Source organism: Hippocampus guttulatus, chromosome 14, assembly GCF_054856545.1.
Source record: "Hippocampus guttulatus isolate MCC_2025c chromosome 14, RoL_Hgut_1.0, whole genome shotgun sequence".
In the NCBI taxonomy this organism is placed as follows: domain Eukaryota; kingdom Metazoa; phylum Chordata; class Actinopteri; order Syngnathiformes; family Syngnathidae; genus Hippocampus; species Hippocampus guttulatus.
Window position 1 is genome coordinate 8,490,696 of NC_141274.1, and position 16,524 is coordinate 8,507,219.

At 45.5% G+C, this 16,524-nt stretch overlaps 1 protein-coding gene across 3 annotated transcripts in view; it reads right to left on the reverse strand.

The window, feature by feature from the left end:
- map4l (microtubule associated protein 4 like) overlaps positions 1-11,947 on the reverse strand; it is a 32,636-nt gene extending 20,689 nt beyond the window's left edge. For 2 of the 3 annotated variants that reach the window (XM_086130040.1, XM_086130042.1), the window contains exons 1-5: positions 11,837-11,947; positions 5,821-6,016; positions 3,154-3,240; positions 2,600-2,677; positions 2,112-2,351 (exon numbers count right to left, since the gene is read on the reverse strand). In XM_086130040.1, coding sequence (XP_085986166.1) covers positions 2,112-2,351; positions 2,600-2,677; positions 3,154-3,240; positions 5,821-6,010 — 595 coding nt within the window. In that variant the 5' untranslated portion in view covers positions 6,011-6,016; positions 11,837-11,947. The remainder of the gene's footprint in view (positions 1-2,111; positions 2,352-2,599; positions 2,678-3,153; positions 3,241-5,820; positions 6,017-11,836) is intronic. The other variant, XM_086130041.1, reaches the window with a different exon arrangement.
- Between the last annotated feature and the right edge of the window lie 4,577 nt (positions 11,948-16,524).

A 16,524-nucleotide genomic window follows, 5' to 3' on the forward strand; every position in this document is an offset into this window, starting at 1 on the left:
TGTTTTTTTGGGACAGGAGAAATGGTCATCTGCACGCGTGTTTGTTTCCACATGTCAACAGACACTCACGCCGCTTCCCTCTCCTGTCTCTCAACTAACTTGTTCGCATCTGTGGGAGTCTGCGCTCACAAGCGCGCGCACACACACGAGGACGGTGCTCTTTTTGTCATTGCCACTGTTTTCACATCTTAAATATCAAATGAGAGATAAATATAAAACGTTGGAGTCACGTTGAAATGACTTCATCATTAGCAGCGCGAGCCAGCATGACAAAAGTCTCCCAAGCGGCAAGACACGAACGGAGCCAAATAGGCAGACCGAGTATCACAGTGTGAATTCAGTTTTGACACGCGCGATTCAAAAATTCATGCGTGCTGGGAGCATCACCAAATACAATGAGCCGTTGCTACACATGCAATGACAAAAACGACAACAAAAAGAGGAGGGAAAAAAAACCCCAGGTCCTGTTCAACACAATGTTTTGGGATACCTAACACGAACAAGGGCAAGACAAGCAATCCATGCAAATTGTGACAAAAATAAACAAATAATGTTTTGTACATTAACTTCCTTGAAACGATCCAATCATTGTTTTCTCGGTCTCCGGCCTGCCATCAGAGTAACCTTTAATTCTCTGGATCCAGATGCTTTTTTTTTTTTTTTTTTTTAAATTAAGGAAAGGTAAAGTCTGGATCCAGACAATCTTATTTTGTGCAACCACAAAATTAAATGGAGAAAAATTCAATGCACCGTTTTTTTTTTGTCCAGTGTCGTATTTCAATTTGAAAAACAGAAACGAAATATCACTTTGCCACCTAAAACGGAACGGGGGCACAAAAAAAGGACAAACAGAAAATGAAAATAGAGAATGCTAAAAACAAACAAACTTATCGTACGTCTCCTCACTTTCTCTTTTCGCTCAAACTGCGGTGTCCAAACTAAGGCCCGGGGGCCATTTGCGTCCCGCAAAATTCCCCCCCCACCCAACTAAATAAATAAATAAAAAGTTGTATATGTACATTCTATATATATATATATATGACATTTGATATGGGCCACAAAGTTAGTTTCAAAAGGTGAAGACGGCCACCCCCCAAAAAATCCTCAACATTTTCCTTGACACCTTCAACAGAAAGTTGATGGAATGAACTAGACCATACGAACAATATCAAATGGCTTTCCTGACTGACTTTAGCGTGTTTCAAAAAAGTAGCCCTTTCGTCCCGTTCATCCTTCCATTTTTCTATTTCTCCAACAAAAAGGTTTAGACACCCCTGATCTAAAATATCTTACCTTCTATCATCTGCAGCCTGTACTTAGGTCTTACATCATAGGATAAAAAATATATACTTTATAGGTATATAAATCAACCGTTTCACTTCATTGATTGTTTGCTATTTGGCGTGTGATTCTCCTGCTAGAAAGAGTTCAAGCAGGAGTTGGGAGTATTCAGGTACTGAATGGATGGCACACGACCAAAATATACGGTACTGTTCCAGCGCAGCTTGCTTCAAAACAGTGTCGTGAACATTGGATGAATCTGATATGTATTCATCATGGGGGAATATGATGCCATTTGTCAACAGTGGTCGATGATCATGTCATTGTCATGCTTCCAATTCTCCTTTGGCTCTCTAATTTCAATAGACCGAGTTTGGCCTCTTGTTTGTTCTTGATGCTACACAAAGCACTCGGCTGTGGGGTTCCAATAAATAAATGAGAAGATGCAGGGAAACTAAAGCCAGGCTGTAAAGGTGACGTAAAGACAGGACTGCAAGTGCTCAGTCACAATGAAAAGGCTGCCCTCTGCTGGCCAAAGTATTTCCTTGGCGATGACACCTGGACGCTGCTCATGACATTGCCTTCGCTGGGGGTCAACCGCCACAGGAGGCAACGATGAGATTTGCCCTTTTCATTTCGGAATTTCTGGCCGGGCAAGTTCATGACAAGCAGATGCTGCGGATGCAGTTTCACGACTTTGTACGCTCACTTGCCGTAACCCTTTCAAGGACAGCTTATCATGTTATCAGGTGACGGGGTGCGCGAAAGGGTTCGGGTCCACCGTCCTTTGGGCCCCAGAATCCCACCTGCGACCAACCCGTTGCTGTTACCTGCACTGCGATCCAAAGAATGGATTCCCGGACCGCCGGAAGAAAACGGCTCATTTGGTTTGAAGGGATTGATGCCACAGGGGAGACTGACGTTTTGGGGCTCCGAAGCAAGGAGCCCGGTGGTTTTCTGCGCGTCCGCGGCCTTTGCCATCCCCACCTGGCCGAGAGTGGAGTGCACATTTGTCTGGAACGGCGGCAAGCTGGAACCGGCATTGCCGCTCATTCCGGACTGAGAGAATCCTGGAGGAGAGAAAAGCCAAAACGTGTTCGTCAGGCATCCTTGAACCGGTCACACTCACAGTCCCACGGCTCCTTAGAATCATTTCTCATTTGGCGGTACGTGGTTTTACATCTATTTCAGAGCAATGAAGGTTTGGGAATCGGTTTCATGAAACTCTTGCACAAAACAAATCCATTTCTAATTCTGTTGGTTGCATTTCATTTGACTTTGCAACGGCGGGGAAAGATGAGATGCAAAATAAGAGAACCTAGAAATGAGTCGGGAGTGCTGGTGTCCCTTGTCTTGTTCTGGCTCCACCGCTCACTCGTCCCGCCCGTCATAGGACCTCGGAAAGCAAAAACCAGGTCGACGGAGTGAGAACGTTTCTTCTCATTGACAGCCATGCGAACCCCCACCAATTTGCGCTTTGCTATTCACGTTGATCTTCAGTTATTCCCCGGCTATTCGCTGAAAGAGTCACCGCTTCAACGTTTTCTTGTGCTTTTTCTACAATACGTGTCAACTAAGGGTGAAAGGATACACGCATCCGGATCGTAAATAGCACCTTGTTTGACATGCAGGGAAACCTTCTGTCTGGCGCATCAACATGAAACAATGCGTCTTTGTGCAATATGGCTGCCCATATACATACATATATTACATATACAGTATATATATATACAGTAGATTCATTTTTATTTTGTGACTCATTTTTCAAAAAAAAACAAAGAAACACCAAAGCCGCAAAAATTGAAGTGCAAAGTGGCGAGGGATCATTGCATTAAGTGCCAAATAAATGATTTTGCATGAAGAAACTCTTACCAGACAGGTAGTCGGAAGCAAATGCTGGCTGTCCAGGTGGGTCTTGGCGCCCACCTGGTAACATCACCGATGAAGTCATCCCAAGTCCTGTCGAAGAAAAACACGTCATCAAAAAGGAGACAGTTGACAGTGTCTGGGTGGAATTCTCTCCCAAGCTCCTGACTTCAGCCACTTCGGAGGCCACCGGGGGCAACAGTTTCCTTCAGGCATTTGCTCACTGCGGTCATTGTGGAAGAGAGAAAAATGCTTGTCATGCTCAAACACTTTTTGTCCCTCTTGTTGAACTCATCCCCTGATCAGATGCAAACATTAAGTGTGTCTGTCACTTGCACATCAAACATTTTTCCAAAACTGGCTACACCAGCAAGTCTCTCTCTCTCTCTATTTCTCTCTCCGTCGTGTGAGTATTTGTGCATCTTTGACAATGACGCATGCCGACAAAACATGTCGCTGAAGGGCCCATCGCCATGGTTACACCAGAAGAGGACGACAGCATCAGCAGCTCCTTCGGCCACACTAGCTCTTGGCAGTAGTGTCTCAGAATCATCACAGTTGGTTGCGTCGTTGAAGGACATACCAGTGACACACACACACACACACAGTGACACAAGTGGTATACAATAATGGGCATATTGCTGCCCAAGATGCAAAACCTCTTGTCAGGTTTGCGGGCAGATTGTCTGATTTCAATCAAGTCAGATGATGAGGCATTAGAGGCAAGGTCGTTATTATTCAATATTTTTAACATAGTACAGCGGTTATACAGTCTGGAAAAAAAAAGTTATAATGTGTCTTCAAAAGCATGTCTTTCAGAAGGTTTCTCAAGGAAAGTGCTTTTTTTGGCGGGGGGGGGGGGGGGTCGACGGGCGGTTGGGACCTTTCGGCATGTGAATGGCTGAAGAAGTCCAACGATGAATACTGTACTCGGCTGTCAGCAGCTCGCTTCAGCTTATGACGAGACGCTGGACATGGCGTACATAATCGCAATGTGGAGTACAATATTTAAAAAGTGACTTAAACAAAAGGGGAAATATAGGGAAGTACACATAGCAACTTGGACAGATGCTACGTTTGCTGACTGCAAAGCGAGGAGCTGATGAGCAAACATGATGTCATTAGTTAAGTCAACCACCAATTTTTCTTGACAACAATAGGCTCCATGCAACCCCACTAGTCTAAAACACGGCATTTGGATTAATATCACATTGGTGGAATATGAGTTCAGCATTTTTGTTCATCTCAGTGGGCGACCATTTTGACACTTGCTGTCGACTGAAAATAAATTCACAGTTTCTCAGGGAACAACCAATCATGGCTCTGCTTCAGAAAACTGGCCTAAGAATAACACAGCATAATATTTAAAACAAAACAAAACAAACAAAAAAAACACAGTGGCAGCAGTGAAACATTGTGGTAGCAGAGTGACGGATGTTCTTTGGCAACCTGCTAATGCAGGACCTGGACGACTTGGTTTGAATAATGGAAAAATGAATGAAATTAATTCTACCAGAAAATTTGGTGGATATACGTGATTTGCTGCATGCCTGCATTAAAAGTTTCAATTGGGCTGTGTCAATGTACAGTATATATACTGTATTTTTTTTTTTAACTTGGAGTACCGGTGATTAGGATCCTGGGAAACAATCCATATCACACACGAACAGGACAGGTAAAAAGGCTAAAAAGATGGTCAGCGTGTAAGGGGCTAAAGACATGGCACCCACATACACACCAAAGGTGGGGGCAGCACAGCTCTGGATCGAGTGAGGACGGCTGTCATTCTCCAGGCTCAAGGTCAAACTCTTCCTTTTAAACCCAACTGCATTTCTGCATCACTAAACTGAAAGCCCTTCGTACGTTTCTCATGTAAGTAAAAGCTTCCGAAGTGGGGTAGGACCCCCAAAATAGATAGCCTGTGGGTGGGAGTGAGTGGTTTTAAATCAACATCATGTACTGCAGTATTTCGTAAGATGCAAAGCTGACCAGCACTTCTGACTTCTTTTCGTTGAAATTCAAGAAACTCAAGTGCCATCCGGGTCTTGATTTGCTCCAGACAGGATCAAAGTGGTCCCACCATATCTGCTAGGCTCAGCGCACTTTGGTAGCCGTCTTAGTTATGGGCTCTGACAGCTTAGGACAAGGTGCGTGGATGGCTGTGCGTGCGGAGTTGTGTGTGAGTGGGCGCATAACAGGAGCAAACACTAACAGCTTGAATGAATGTCAGGGTGCTGATGCTGAAGTTCCACTCTACTGCAGTCACATGCGATTGCCGTGTGTATCACGTACACACGCATCCGTACACAGAGATGAGCAGCCAAAAGAAACCTCCACACAGCGGAGAGCAACAAAACCGCTGGGCAGAAAATCAGAATGACGGTTTCCTCAACACCACCGCTGACCTCCCACAACACACGGTGAGACATTTGGGAGATCCTGGCGATCACGTTTACCCTGCGGCTGTATGTGACATTTTACACAGAAACTGAGCGATGACTTTCAGTCAACATCCAGTGGTTGCATGATTTGTCTTGGAATCATATACCGGCAACACCATCGGCCGAAGGTTGTGTGCAATGACACACAAAAGAAGCTGTTTTCTTTTTCTTCATACAGAAAGAAACACTTTCAATCAAAACACAATTTCCTGAAGTGCCTGTAGTGACTCACCACTCTTGCCGTCCTTTCCATCCTGTAAAGGTCGGTAGTCGCTTTTGGTCATCGTCTCTCCCACCTTGTCGTCATAGCTCTCTTTCTCCAGCGCGCTCATAAAGTCTCTCTTCATTAGAGCCTCTGCAGGGGCTCCACCTGGGACACCACCTCCACCCCCACCCAGAGCATCTCGCAGGCTCAGGTCCATAGTCTTCTAAGTGAGGAGATAAAATGGAGACACACGCAAGCACACACGCTTGTTAATCTTACTTGGAATGGGGCTATTTTTTAACTTTCTCAACTTAAATGCATTTGTAGAGCACTTTAAAAACAACCACGGCTGTATACCAAGTGCACATGGAGCAAAATAGTTGATACAACCAACAGTCGAAAGCACAAAAACAGTCAAACTAAAAATCAAGTCTCATGCTGAGTTAAAAGCCAAAGATTAAAATTAGTTTGAAGACGAGTTTTAAAGAAGGGCAGGCAGGGGGCTTGCCGAACGTTCATTCCAAAGAGGGGGAGCGGCCACGGAAAAGGCTCCCCACCTCCTCGGTGGTATAGGGAACAAACAGCCCATAGTCCACAAAATTAAAAACTTTTCATACATTGTCACAAAACATGTGAAATGATACAAATATAAAGGTATAAATTGTGTCCTGACACTTGGACACCGTAACCTCGAAACAAACTTCTCATTCTTTTGGACAACTGTTTTTTTGGGGGGTGGGTGGGGGGGGGGGTTCCCAATCCCTACAGTAGGCCTCCCAGCGCAACAAGTTGTCATTGTATCAACTACAGAAGACAAACACACACACACACGCACATATACAATGGCCAGCAGCCAGTTTGAAGGCATGCAGTAGTGTCGTCAGGGAACTGTAAGCCATTGTTTCAGGGAAATGGCGCAGCACGGAAGAGACCAATTGTCAATGTATTTTTTCCACTCCTCTGTCTTCTTCAGCAGAGAATGAAATAATGGCTCGTGAAACCATTTCATTATTCTAACATCTAAAGGAGGTTGTCCTGAAGAGGCAGTGGCTAACCTTCATAATGCTCTCAGAGTATTAGTCTGGAATAATACATCAGTCCGTTGGAACAGTTTCATAATCTAAAATATTCAGTGGCCTGAATTTAGAGCTAATTGTTGTCTCTCGTTCATTCTGCACAGGTTTGCTTTTTTTTCCCAAGTGCAATGAACATATATTTGTAAGAAAGTACTGTATTTGTGTGTGCTATCAACTAGAAAAATATAAGGGAGCAGATAAAGCGAGAACAGCGGAGGCCCCAGAAGTGAACCCTGTGGAACACCACATGACAGTGGGCATTTCGTGACCATAGCTAACACAAAAAGTTGCTGTCAGCTAAATAGGACCTGGACAGTACATTCAGGAACCATCTTTGAATTTTAAGACCACCTCCATAAAACTTTGATTTATGACGATGATTATGAGAGCCATTGTTCTTAGAAACAAAATGTTGTAGTGGAGTGGATGTAAAGACAATGTTTGAATAACATCTCAGATCTCAAAAGACAATAACTGCCATTAGCAAAGGTCAGGCTCCTTCTACTGTATTGTACTGTACAAGCAAGTATATACCATAATATGCTCATCTCCTTGTGGTACACATAAACTACATTAGATTCGGTTACCATGGTAGAAATATTTGGCTATATTAAGCCTCTTTCAATAGCAGTTCTCTGTAGCGGGTGGCATTATGATGTAACCGGTGGCAAGCAAAAACCTGTGCATGTCTAAAGTGGGTGAGGAAGGGGTGGAGGAGGGAGAGAGAGAGAGAGAGAGATGTGGAGGAGGAGTTGTAAGACAGCTGTTGAGCTCTGAGAGATTAAAAACTATCCCGGTATTCACAATCCCTGGCTTCCAGCATCCGCCACCTCTCCCGCTCTGAACCCAAGCGCCTGCTACATAATCATCTCATCCTCTAAAGCACCGGGAGCTCTCACGCAAACTACGCACATGCACATCAACACACACATCAGGCAGTCTTTGGAGGAGAAAATATTCTGCTGCACCTTTTGTCGACAGGGGACTACTTTTCTCAATTGCATGCATTCGATTCATTCAAGGGCAGCTGTTTAACATGCTACCAAACATTTATTTCAGCATGCAATGAGCTCTTGTAGAGCCTGCTTCTAAAATCAATCAGGTGACACCGTTCCCGCTTGCCATTGTCCTCACAACCTCATGATATAATCACACCGTCATTTCTCAAAACAATTATGGGGTAGCAGGTTACATTCAGAGCGCATCCAAGTGTCTTAAAAAGGTCAAAGTTGAAAGGATTAGGTTTGAAAACAGTTAGTTACCGGTTATCCAGAGGTTCGCCGGGCTAAGTGATGAGTCGTTGTACAACATCCGTGGTCTTAGCCGGTGATGTAACGGCAATGAACGGAGAGGTTCGTGGCCCCCAGGAGAAGCTCTTTTCTGCTTTCATAGGATTATATTCATTGGAGAAGCAAGAAAGAGGCAGTACACTAGAAGCCTGATGATGGGCGATGTTATTGATGTTTCGTTTACGTTGGACAAATCACTGCTCAAGATGCATTTCAGTGCTCCTGGAGCGGTCTCAAGGCAGGGACTCAATAAATAGGACGGGGGGTGTTTCCTCTTGCAAGAAGAAGAGTAATGGTCAAATGAAGTCAGCCTAAAGATCTGAAAAGGCTGAAACAAAATGCCACCATGACATCTCCCGGTACCACGACGGAAGGACAAATAATTCTCACCAAATTTCCAGCAAACCACAAATGATCTGGGGCCGCCTGCTTATGCAGGGCCTGGACCAAGTGTTGTGATTGATGGAAAAATGAATTGGGGCAGTCAGTTACCAGAGTGACTCAGCATCTCATCAAGGTGGCCTTCTTGACAGGCACAAGCGCTGACACGCACACACACACGCAAACACGCATGAGGCTGTCCAGGAATGAAAACTGTATAAATATTTTATTCAACCTGCCGACAGACTCATTTCTTAAAACTTGTTTCAGCGGTATGGATGTCACAGTGTTTGCTGCTGAAGGCCCAGTTGGATACAGAAGAACGGGCCGGCCACGTCATTTTATGTGGCCGGCAAAAGCAAATCATGCATGTCAAATTGCGTGATCCTTGCTTAAATGTGTACCGAAACGTCAAATTGTGAAGTGAAATAAATAAGTGAAATGTTGCAATCATTTTATTCCTCTGTCTACACTCACTTGTCCAATAATTGAGCAACCAACAAACAGTTGACTTCAAAACAAGTCATCCATCAATTTGTTGTGTACAATTCATAACGCGATGAGACGATGACGTAAACCTTTGTTCTGTTTCACTGTCGCAAAGGCCTTCCGAGGGAAGACGTGACTCCGAAGTGGCCCGCGACAAAAATGCGCCAGACGCCCCCGACTCATTGATAACCGCACGTTCCGGCGATGAGGTTCCGCAATCCACCGACGACTGGGGGCTTAAAAATTGTCTTTTGGGAACAATGCGGCTGTTTGATCACATCCCCGTAGTACTGCCTGTCCCTGCCTGATACACTGCTGCACTGAATAAGGGAGCACATTTCCCGTACAAGCAAGCTAGTAAAACAGGCAAAGCTGCCTTTGTTTTGTCTTGCAACACCAAGAGATAGGCCTACGACTGCCTTTTTATTCGCTCACCTAATACAAAGTACATGACTCAGACCCCATGGATGATGGGCAGAAATCGTGGGCTGGGCCAAGTGTACTCCATGACCCCCAAACAAACCGCTTGCCCGCTTGATTGGTAATCTGAGAGGGATTGAATATAATCTCACCAATCCCCACAGTACAAATTATATATCATCATGTCAAAAGACGCATCACATATTAGTCTGCAGGCCCTGTGGATTTATGTTGTCGTTTGCCGAGCCGGTGGGAGTCAAACGTTATTGGGGAAAAAAAGGATACGATGGCTTTGCACTTGCTGCAAATGTCCACATTATTTTATTTTCTTTCGTAAATGAACTGCTCGGCCTGGCCGATCAGAGATGCCGTTAAGGCGGCTATATCTGTCTTGACCAACGAGAACTGCTGTACTCTCTGCGACTCGTGGGCTCATGTTGCAGGATTTGTGCTTCAGTGGCGACGATTTAGAGGGCAGCCAGGTTGAAGTTTTCCTCAAAATGACATGAAATGAATGGCCATTTTTTTCTGATGTGTTCTCTGTGCATTTATAAAGCAGAAGAGACAACAAACTAAATCAGATATCCATTCATCCATCCATGATCTAAACCGCTTTGTCCTCTCGGGGGCATGCCGGAGCCTACCCCGGCTGTCTTCGGACAGGAGGCGGGCGACACCCTGAACCGGTCGCCAGACCATCGCAGAGCACACGCAGGTGAACCACCGGACGCGCTCACACTCGCACCTCGGGACCATTTCGAGTGTTCCATTTACTTGTCATGCACGTTTTTGGAACGTGGGAGGAAACCGCATGACGAACGACTCAGAGTCTTTGTGCATGCGACCAATGAGAGCTCCAGTAGATTTAGCTGATTAGGTTCCCCACCCGGTCAGCTGTTTTTTCAGACACGTCACAAGGAAGCAGTGACAGCTTAGACGAAGGCTGCAGTGACAGCCGAAAAACTGTCAGCTAGGTAAGAGGGTTTTTTCTTCACGAAAAACAGACCATAGCGCTACCCATCGCAATGTTTTTCTCTTGTTTGAAAACCTCAGCTACACCGTCAGCGCCTCCAGCAGAAGAGTCTCCGAGTGATGCGAAAGCCTGTACGAGTCAAGCGAGAGCCGCAAGCCCCTTCACCTATCTCAGAAGGCAATGTTGCCGAATTTTAATTACCGGAGAAGGTTTTGTCATTAAAAATTGAAGTCAATCTGTGAACTGTCGCAATCTTTGTCTTCAGTATGTCAAGTGCAAATAATGTCGACATATTTTAAACATTCTGTGATCCACAAAAATTCCTCCTTCCAAATCCTACCTTGCGGTTTTCACCTTTCGCGGGCGGATTCTGGTCCCCTTTTGCGAACATGGCCACGTCCCCAGTTTTGAGAGGGTGTGCGCACTTGTGCAACCACATCGTCTCAGTTGTGTGCCCCGACGTGAAAATCCCTCCCACGAAAATCCCTCCCACGTTTGAGAAAGTCACAAAGTAAATTTGGCGTTTTACTTTTGTACATTTCTCAAGCATCCATCCTGGAAGTGACGCTGCCGCTTCAAGATGCGTTTCATCGACGACGACAATGTCTGCAATCTTTTCACTCTTGACATATACACGAGAATGGCCCCAGTCCATGATCTCTCCCTTCATGTAACAAGAGAGACATCTCGATGGACATGGGCACAGACAGAACAATGTGTAGGCCTCCTAATCCTCACAGAGAGGACACAGGATGTGAGAGCGTGCCTTTGTGCGTGTTGAGGGGCATCATGGACGACAACATCGCCACAAAAATTCGCCCTCTTTACCTGATGGGCGGCATAGGAAAAGAAAATGATTTATATGACCAGATCTTTCAGTCTGCCCGAATCGCAAAGAGACGTCATTGAATAAAAGCAGGAAAGTCGATGGAAATGCAGTCCGGAATCTCTCATTTTGAGATTTCGTGGCCAACACGTACACATCGCATTTTTGCCATTTTAGGTTTTTTAGGCCACGACATCAGAAAATCAGAAGCTCCGCAGCCTCATCAATTTCAACATGTGCCTGGATTACCTCGATTGCGGCAACACCGTAACAAAGAGGAACAAATTCAAGGATCTCCGCAGGAGACAGACAACACGCCCACCATACCATGATCTGCCATTCTAGATGGGGAAACGTCGTACGCGTACGACAAATACATCTCGCGACACCGCCATCTGATGACCTACGAATAGGCCGCATCCATACTGGTTAAAAACCAGACCTCCAAACTGTATTGTCATCGTTGTCGCACGCATTTTCATCACTTCGTTCAAAGGATGGTGCAGAGCGATACAGATAAACAGGATTTCACACGCGATGACGTGACAGCACGAATGGTAAAAAAAAAAGAATAAATAAACTAACTTACGGTGTAGGTGCGTCTTGTTTTCTCGTGGCGTGTTTGTGGCTGTCAGTCAGAGGGAGATTAAGATATCTTTCCACCTTTCTCCGCTCAAAAAAAAAATGGTGCCAACTGAGAAGTCAGATCCGCCCACAATAGCCGCTCGAACCAATTGGAAGCACAGAAGAGAAAAGCCATCGGCATCTCGGAGGGTACTGTTGCCTTCAAATGCACTCGTACAAACGATGATTTCCCCCGAACGTAGCATCCAGGTGCGAAGATTCAGTTTCCGAACTTGGGGGTACGACTGTCGTCGGGTGACCATTTCTCATTATTCATTTGATCTCTTCATCAATCAGCCATCAAACACAAAGTTGGAGAAACTATTTTGGCCTCTGAAATGGAATTATCTTCCCGACCGTGTTTTGAAGAGAAATTGTGTTATTCTTCGAATCATAAATGGTTCATTCTTTGAATTCTTTGAATACAGAGAGAGAAAGGTTCGACAGTACAGTATATAAACCAATGTATAAGGAGTCAAGGCCCCTATATTTCTGACGAGCTCCCTTCTCGCTCTGCTCACCTTCACCTTCTTTTAACTAACTGTGCGGCCCATGTCAAATATCGTTTTTTATTTTATTTTATTTATTTTTTGTCCTTTCACGGGCCACTGAAAAATGAATGGGCAGGGCGCAAATGGCCGTCGTGCCATCGGTTGGATACCCCTGCCATAGAGTATAATATAAAGTAGGCCACACAGGCCAGATGTTGGAGATCTGTCAACCAATCCAGAGGAGTCTCCAGTGGACCTCATTCATGTGGTGTTGATGACCTAAATAAGGAAGAACCCCTGCAGTTCTGGAGCTTAATTTAGAGATTGACACAGTAAGATGTCACATGGATCATTTTCAAAAGCCTCCCAAAATTCAAAAAAATGCATGCAAGCCAAATGGGGAATCGTCTTGAACCGGGAATTTACAAAGAGATTGTTGAGACGCGAGAAGTGCCACGACATTTTCACTGATTCGCAATGAAATAATATCGATATTAAGAAAGTGTGCGAGTTTGGGGGGGATTGGGAGATTTTCGGTCAGTGATGTTGCCTGCCAAAACCAACCCAGGGGGTGCGGCGGAATGAAAGAGTTGGAGGGGCGTGTGGGCAAATTTGTCGAGGGGATTTGCAGCGAGGCTGTGCAGGGGGTGTCTGGGTTAAATTTTGGGACGAGACACGACTGGGGAATTGGGGATACTCGATGAGATTATTTGACCTGAAAAAATAGACGGAGGTGTACACAAGGAACCTTCAGCATTGCTGTTGTGGGGGTTTGTGTGTAGATGGGCCACTTTAGGTGGATGCCCCCGACCCGCTAGCACATAGGTGTCAAACTCAGGTCCTGGAGGGCCACTGTCCTGCATGTTTTCCAAGTCTCCCTGTTGCAACACACCTGATTCAAATGAACAGGTTCATTGTCAGGCTTCCGCAGAGCTTGCTGTTGATCTGATCATTTGAATCAGGTGTGTTGCAACAGGGAGACTTGGAAAACATGCAGGACAGCGGCCCTCCAGGACCTGAGTTTGATACCTATGCGCTAGCAGTTCCATTTTGCAGTACACAGTGGCTTTTTTAATTCCCATTTCGACATTCAGCCACCCCTAACTTTTCTACTTGACATCGTGATAATGACATCCGTCGGTCCAGCAGTGCATGGCGTGACCTCCAACAGGCAAATTTCAGAGCAAGACAAAAACTTGTGTAGAAAGCATGCAATCATTCTGGATCTTGGCGTATTTTGACAAAAGACTGTGTTGAACTAAGGACACTTGGAAAACTTTTTATAATAGTGGAACTGCTAGGAATATGCATCCATCCATTTTCTGATCCGCTTCTCCTCAGGAGGGTCAAGGGGCGTGTCAGAGCCTATCCCAGCCGGGGTGGGGGTGTTGGGGGTGTTGGGGGGGGGGGGGGTGACACCCTGAGCGGGTTGCCGGCCCATCGCAGAGCGTACATAAGACTAAAAACCATTCACGCTCACACTCAAGGACTATTTCGAGTGTTCCATTAACCTGCCATGCACGTTTTGGGAATATGGGAGGAAACTGGAGGACCCGGAGAAAACGCACACAAGCACAGGGAGAACATGCAAACGCCACACAGGAAGGCCGGAGCCGGAATCGAACCCTGCACCTCTGCACTGTCAGGCCCACGTGCTAACCGGTCGACCGCCCGGCCGCCTAAACGCAAAAAACAATGAGCCCTAAAACAACATGGGCACACAGTACCCCCCTGTGGACAAAAAGTGCTTGTGCAACTTTCATTCGGAAAAAAAAAAGAAAGTCATGAAACTTCGTTTCCATTTTCAGCATATCACTGAAGGGGGAACAATGCAGTTTGCCAAATTTGAATGGATCTGTGCTGGTAGCGTGGCCTCAGCTTCCACTTAGTTTGGCCTTGGAGCAGGCGTGTTCACTCCTCAGTTAGTAAGTCACAAACTGATTAAATTGCAAATCTAACGTATGAGGCTTTCACATACTGTCGGATTACAACCACGTAGATCATAGGTGTGAAACTCAGGTCCTGGAGGGCCGCTGTCCTGCATGTTTTCCAAGTCTCCCTGTTGCAACACACCTGATTCAAATGATCAGATCAACAGCAAACTCTGTGCAAGCCTGACATTGAACCTGTTCATTTGAATCAGGTGTGTTGCAACAGGGAGACTTGGAAAACATGCAGGACAGCGGCCCTCCAGGACCTGAGTTTGACACCTATGACGTACAGTAGATGTTAAACACAGCATATATACATTAGCAAGTCACATATCCACAAATTGCATTGATCGACTCATTCATTTTCGAATCTGCTTCATCCTGTCAAAGGTCACGAGCGTGCCGGAATCGAACCCCGCACCTCTGCACTGTGAGGCAGGGGGGGCCAAACGGTCGACACAAAGAGCATTTAGAATGATGAAAATAAAACCGCTCTTTTACGTCAAATGTATCCTCAGACATTGGTGGACAGGTTGGAGGAAATTGTCGATTCCTTCCACTCGAGCCTCCTACGCTCCATCTTTCATGACTCCATTCACTGGTGTCCTGTGGCAAACCATGTTTGTATGACTAAGCCTGTGGGTGATGCATCGCTTTCAACTCTTTCAATTAACTGAGGCAAGCAGTGAGCCAAAGGAGACACAGGCCCGCTCCGATAAGGCACATGCCCGAAACACGTATGGCGACAGAACAAATGTAAAACTTCCTGCGCATAGGGCCCGGCCATGCGTAAGTGGGTCTGTGCTTATCTGCATGTGACATCACTGCAGCCTTCACACACAAAGGGAACGCCACCCCTAGCTTCAAAGGACACGGAAAACAGACAGGGCAACAGTTTCATGGGTTTAGTGTTTGCTGATACGTATTCTGCGCATGACACTAATTTGAATGTTGATAATGTACCATTTTTAAGTATTATACATTTTACTTATTTTTTTAATGATCATGCAATTTCAGTAGTGGAATATTTACATAAACTACATTTCTATTTTTATTAGAACTATTTTGATCATATTTCATGAATGAAAACACGGATCATTGACATCAGGGGTCCCCGACCTTTGTTGTGTCACGAGCACTTGAGACAAGTACATGCTAGTCACGGAGCGGCAACCACTTTTTTTTAATCGCTTTGAAATGGCCAGTTTTAGAGCAACGCTACTGACAACAAAGATAATTATAGAGTCATTAAAGGTTTTCTCAACATGTTTTTTATTTCTTTCAAACAGTTGTTTCAAGTTCAAATTCAAGTCAACTTTATTGTCAAATGTGCTCCATGTGCGACATACAGCACTGATGACATTTCTTTCCTCTTGACCACAGGAGAGAGAGGAGCCGCCGCGGGTGTCCGCCGCTCATGTTGACGCGGGCAAACTGTTTCAAGCATTTTTCACGCTTTTCACTTGATCACGCGGGCGCGACTTGTTCAAATGATTCAACGGGTTTCTTGTATCGCTGTTGTTTTTGTCGACATACAATGCGCAACAGTTTCCTCCTCCACGTCGCTAGCGGAGGAACCTCTCTCGTCCAAATAGCTTCATCTTGGGGAGTCGCGGTTGCCCATCCGCTGGTCGTTTCGCATTACGTTTGGTCAATTTGCGTCACGGGTACTTTCCGTTTACTTCTTCTTTCATTTATTGGCGCATTCTGTTGATTTCAACTTGCAAACCAATGCGAGAACGGGGACTCCTATTAGCTCGAGTCGTGCACATTTCCGCCACCCTGATGACGTAAATACGCTCACGGCTCGCCGCTGGTCACATTATATCCCGATTCTCGATCAGATCATCACCCAGCCCTATTTATGTTGCCGCTTGGAAGGTAATCGACGTCGTTGGAGGGCGTGGGGCTGGGGAGTGTTGACTGAAGCTCAGCAAAAACAAAGACAACAAAAAAAAAGATCTTGGTCTGTCTCTGTGCGGCCCGGTACCAAGTTCATCGCAAGACCAGCACCAGCACGAAAACACAACAAAACCGTGTTGGGCTTCTTTTTTTTTTAAAGCAGGGATATTCGACAATATGAGTCTTAACTGTGTTCCTGCTGTGCCAGAACCTACTGGCCCATTGTTTTCACAACACCCATCCAGCGGAACGGACATTTACCTCCATTACCCCCTCATGTTTATCTCCACATGTGGCCCAGAATAACCTGTCACTCTGCAGCCACTGTT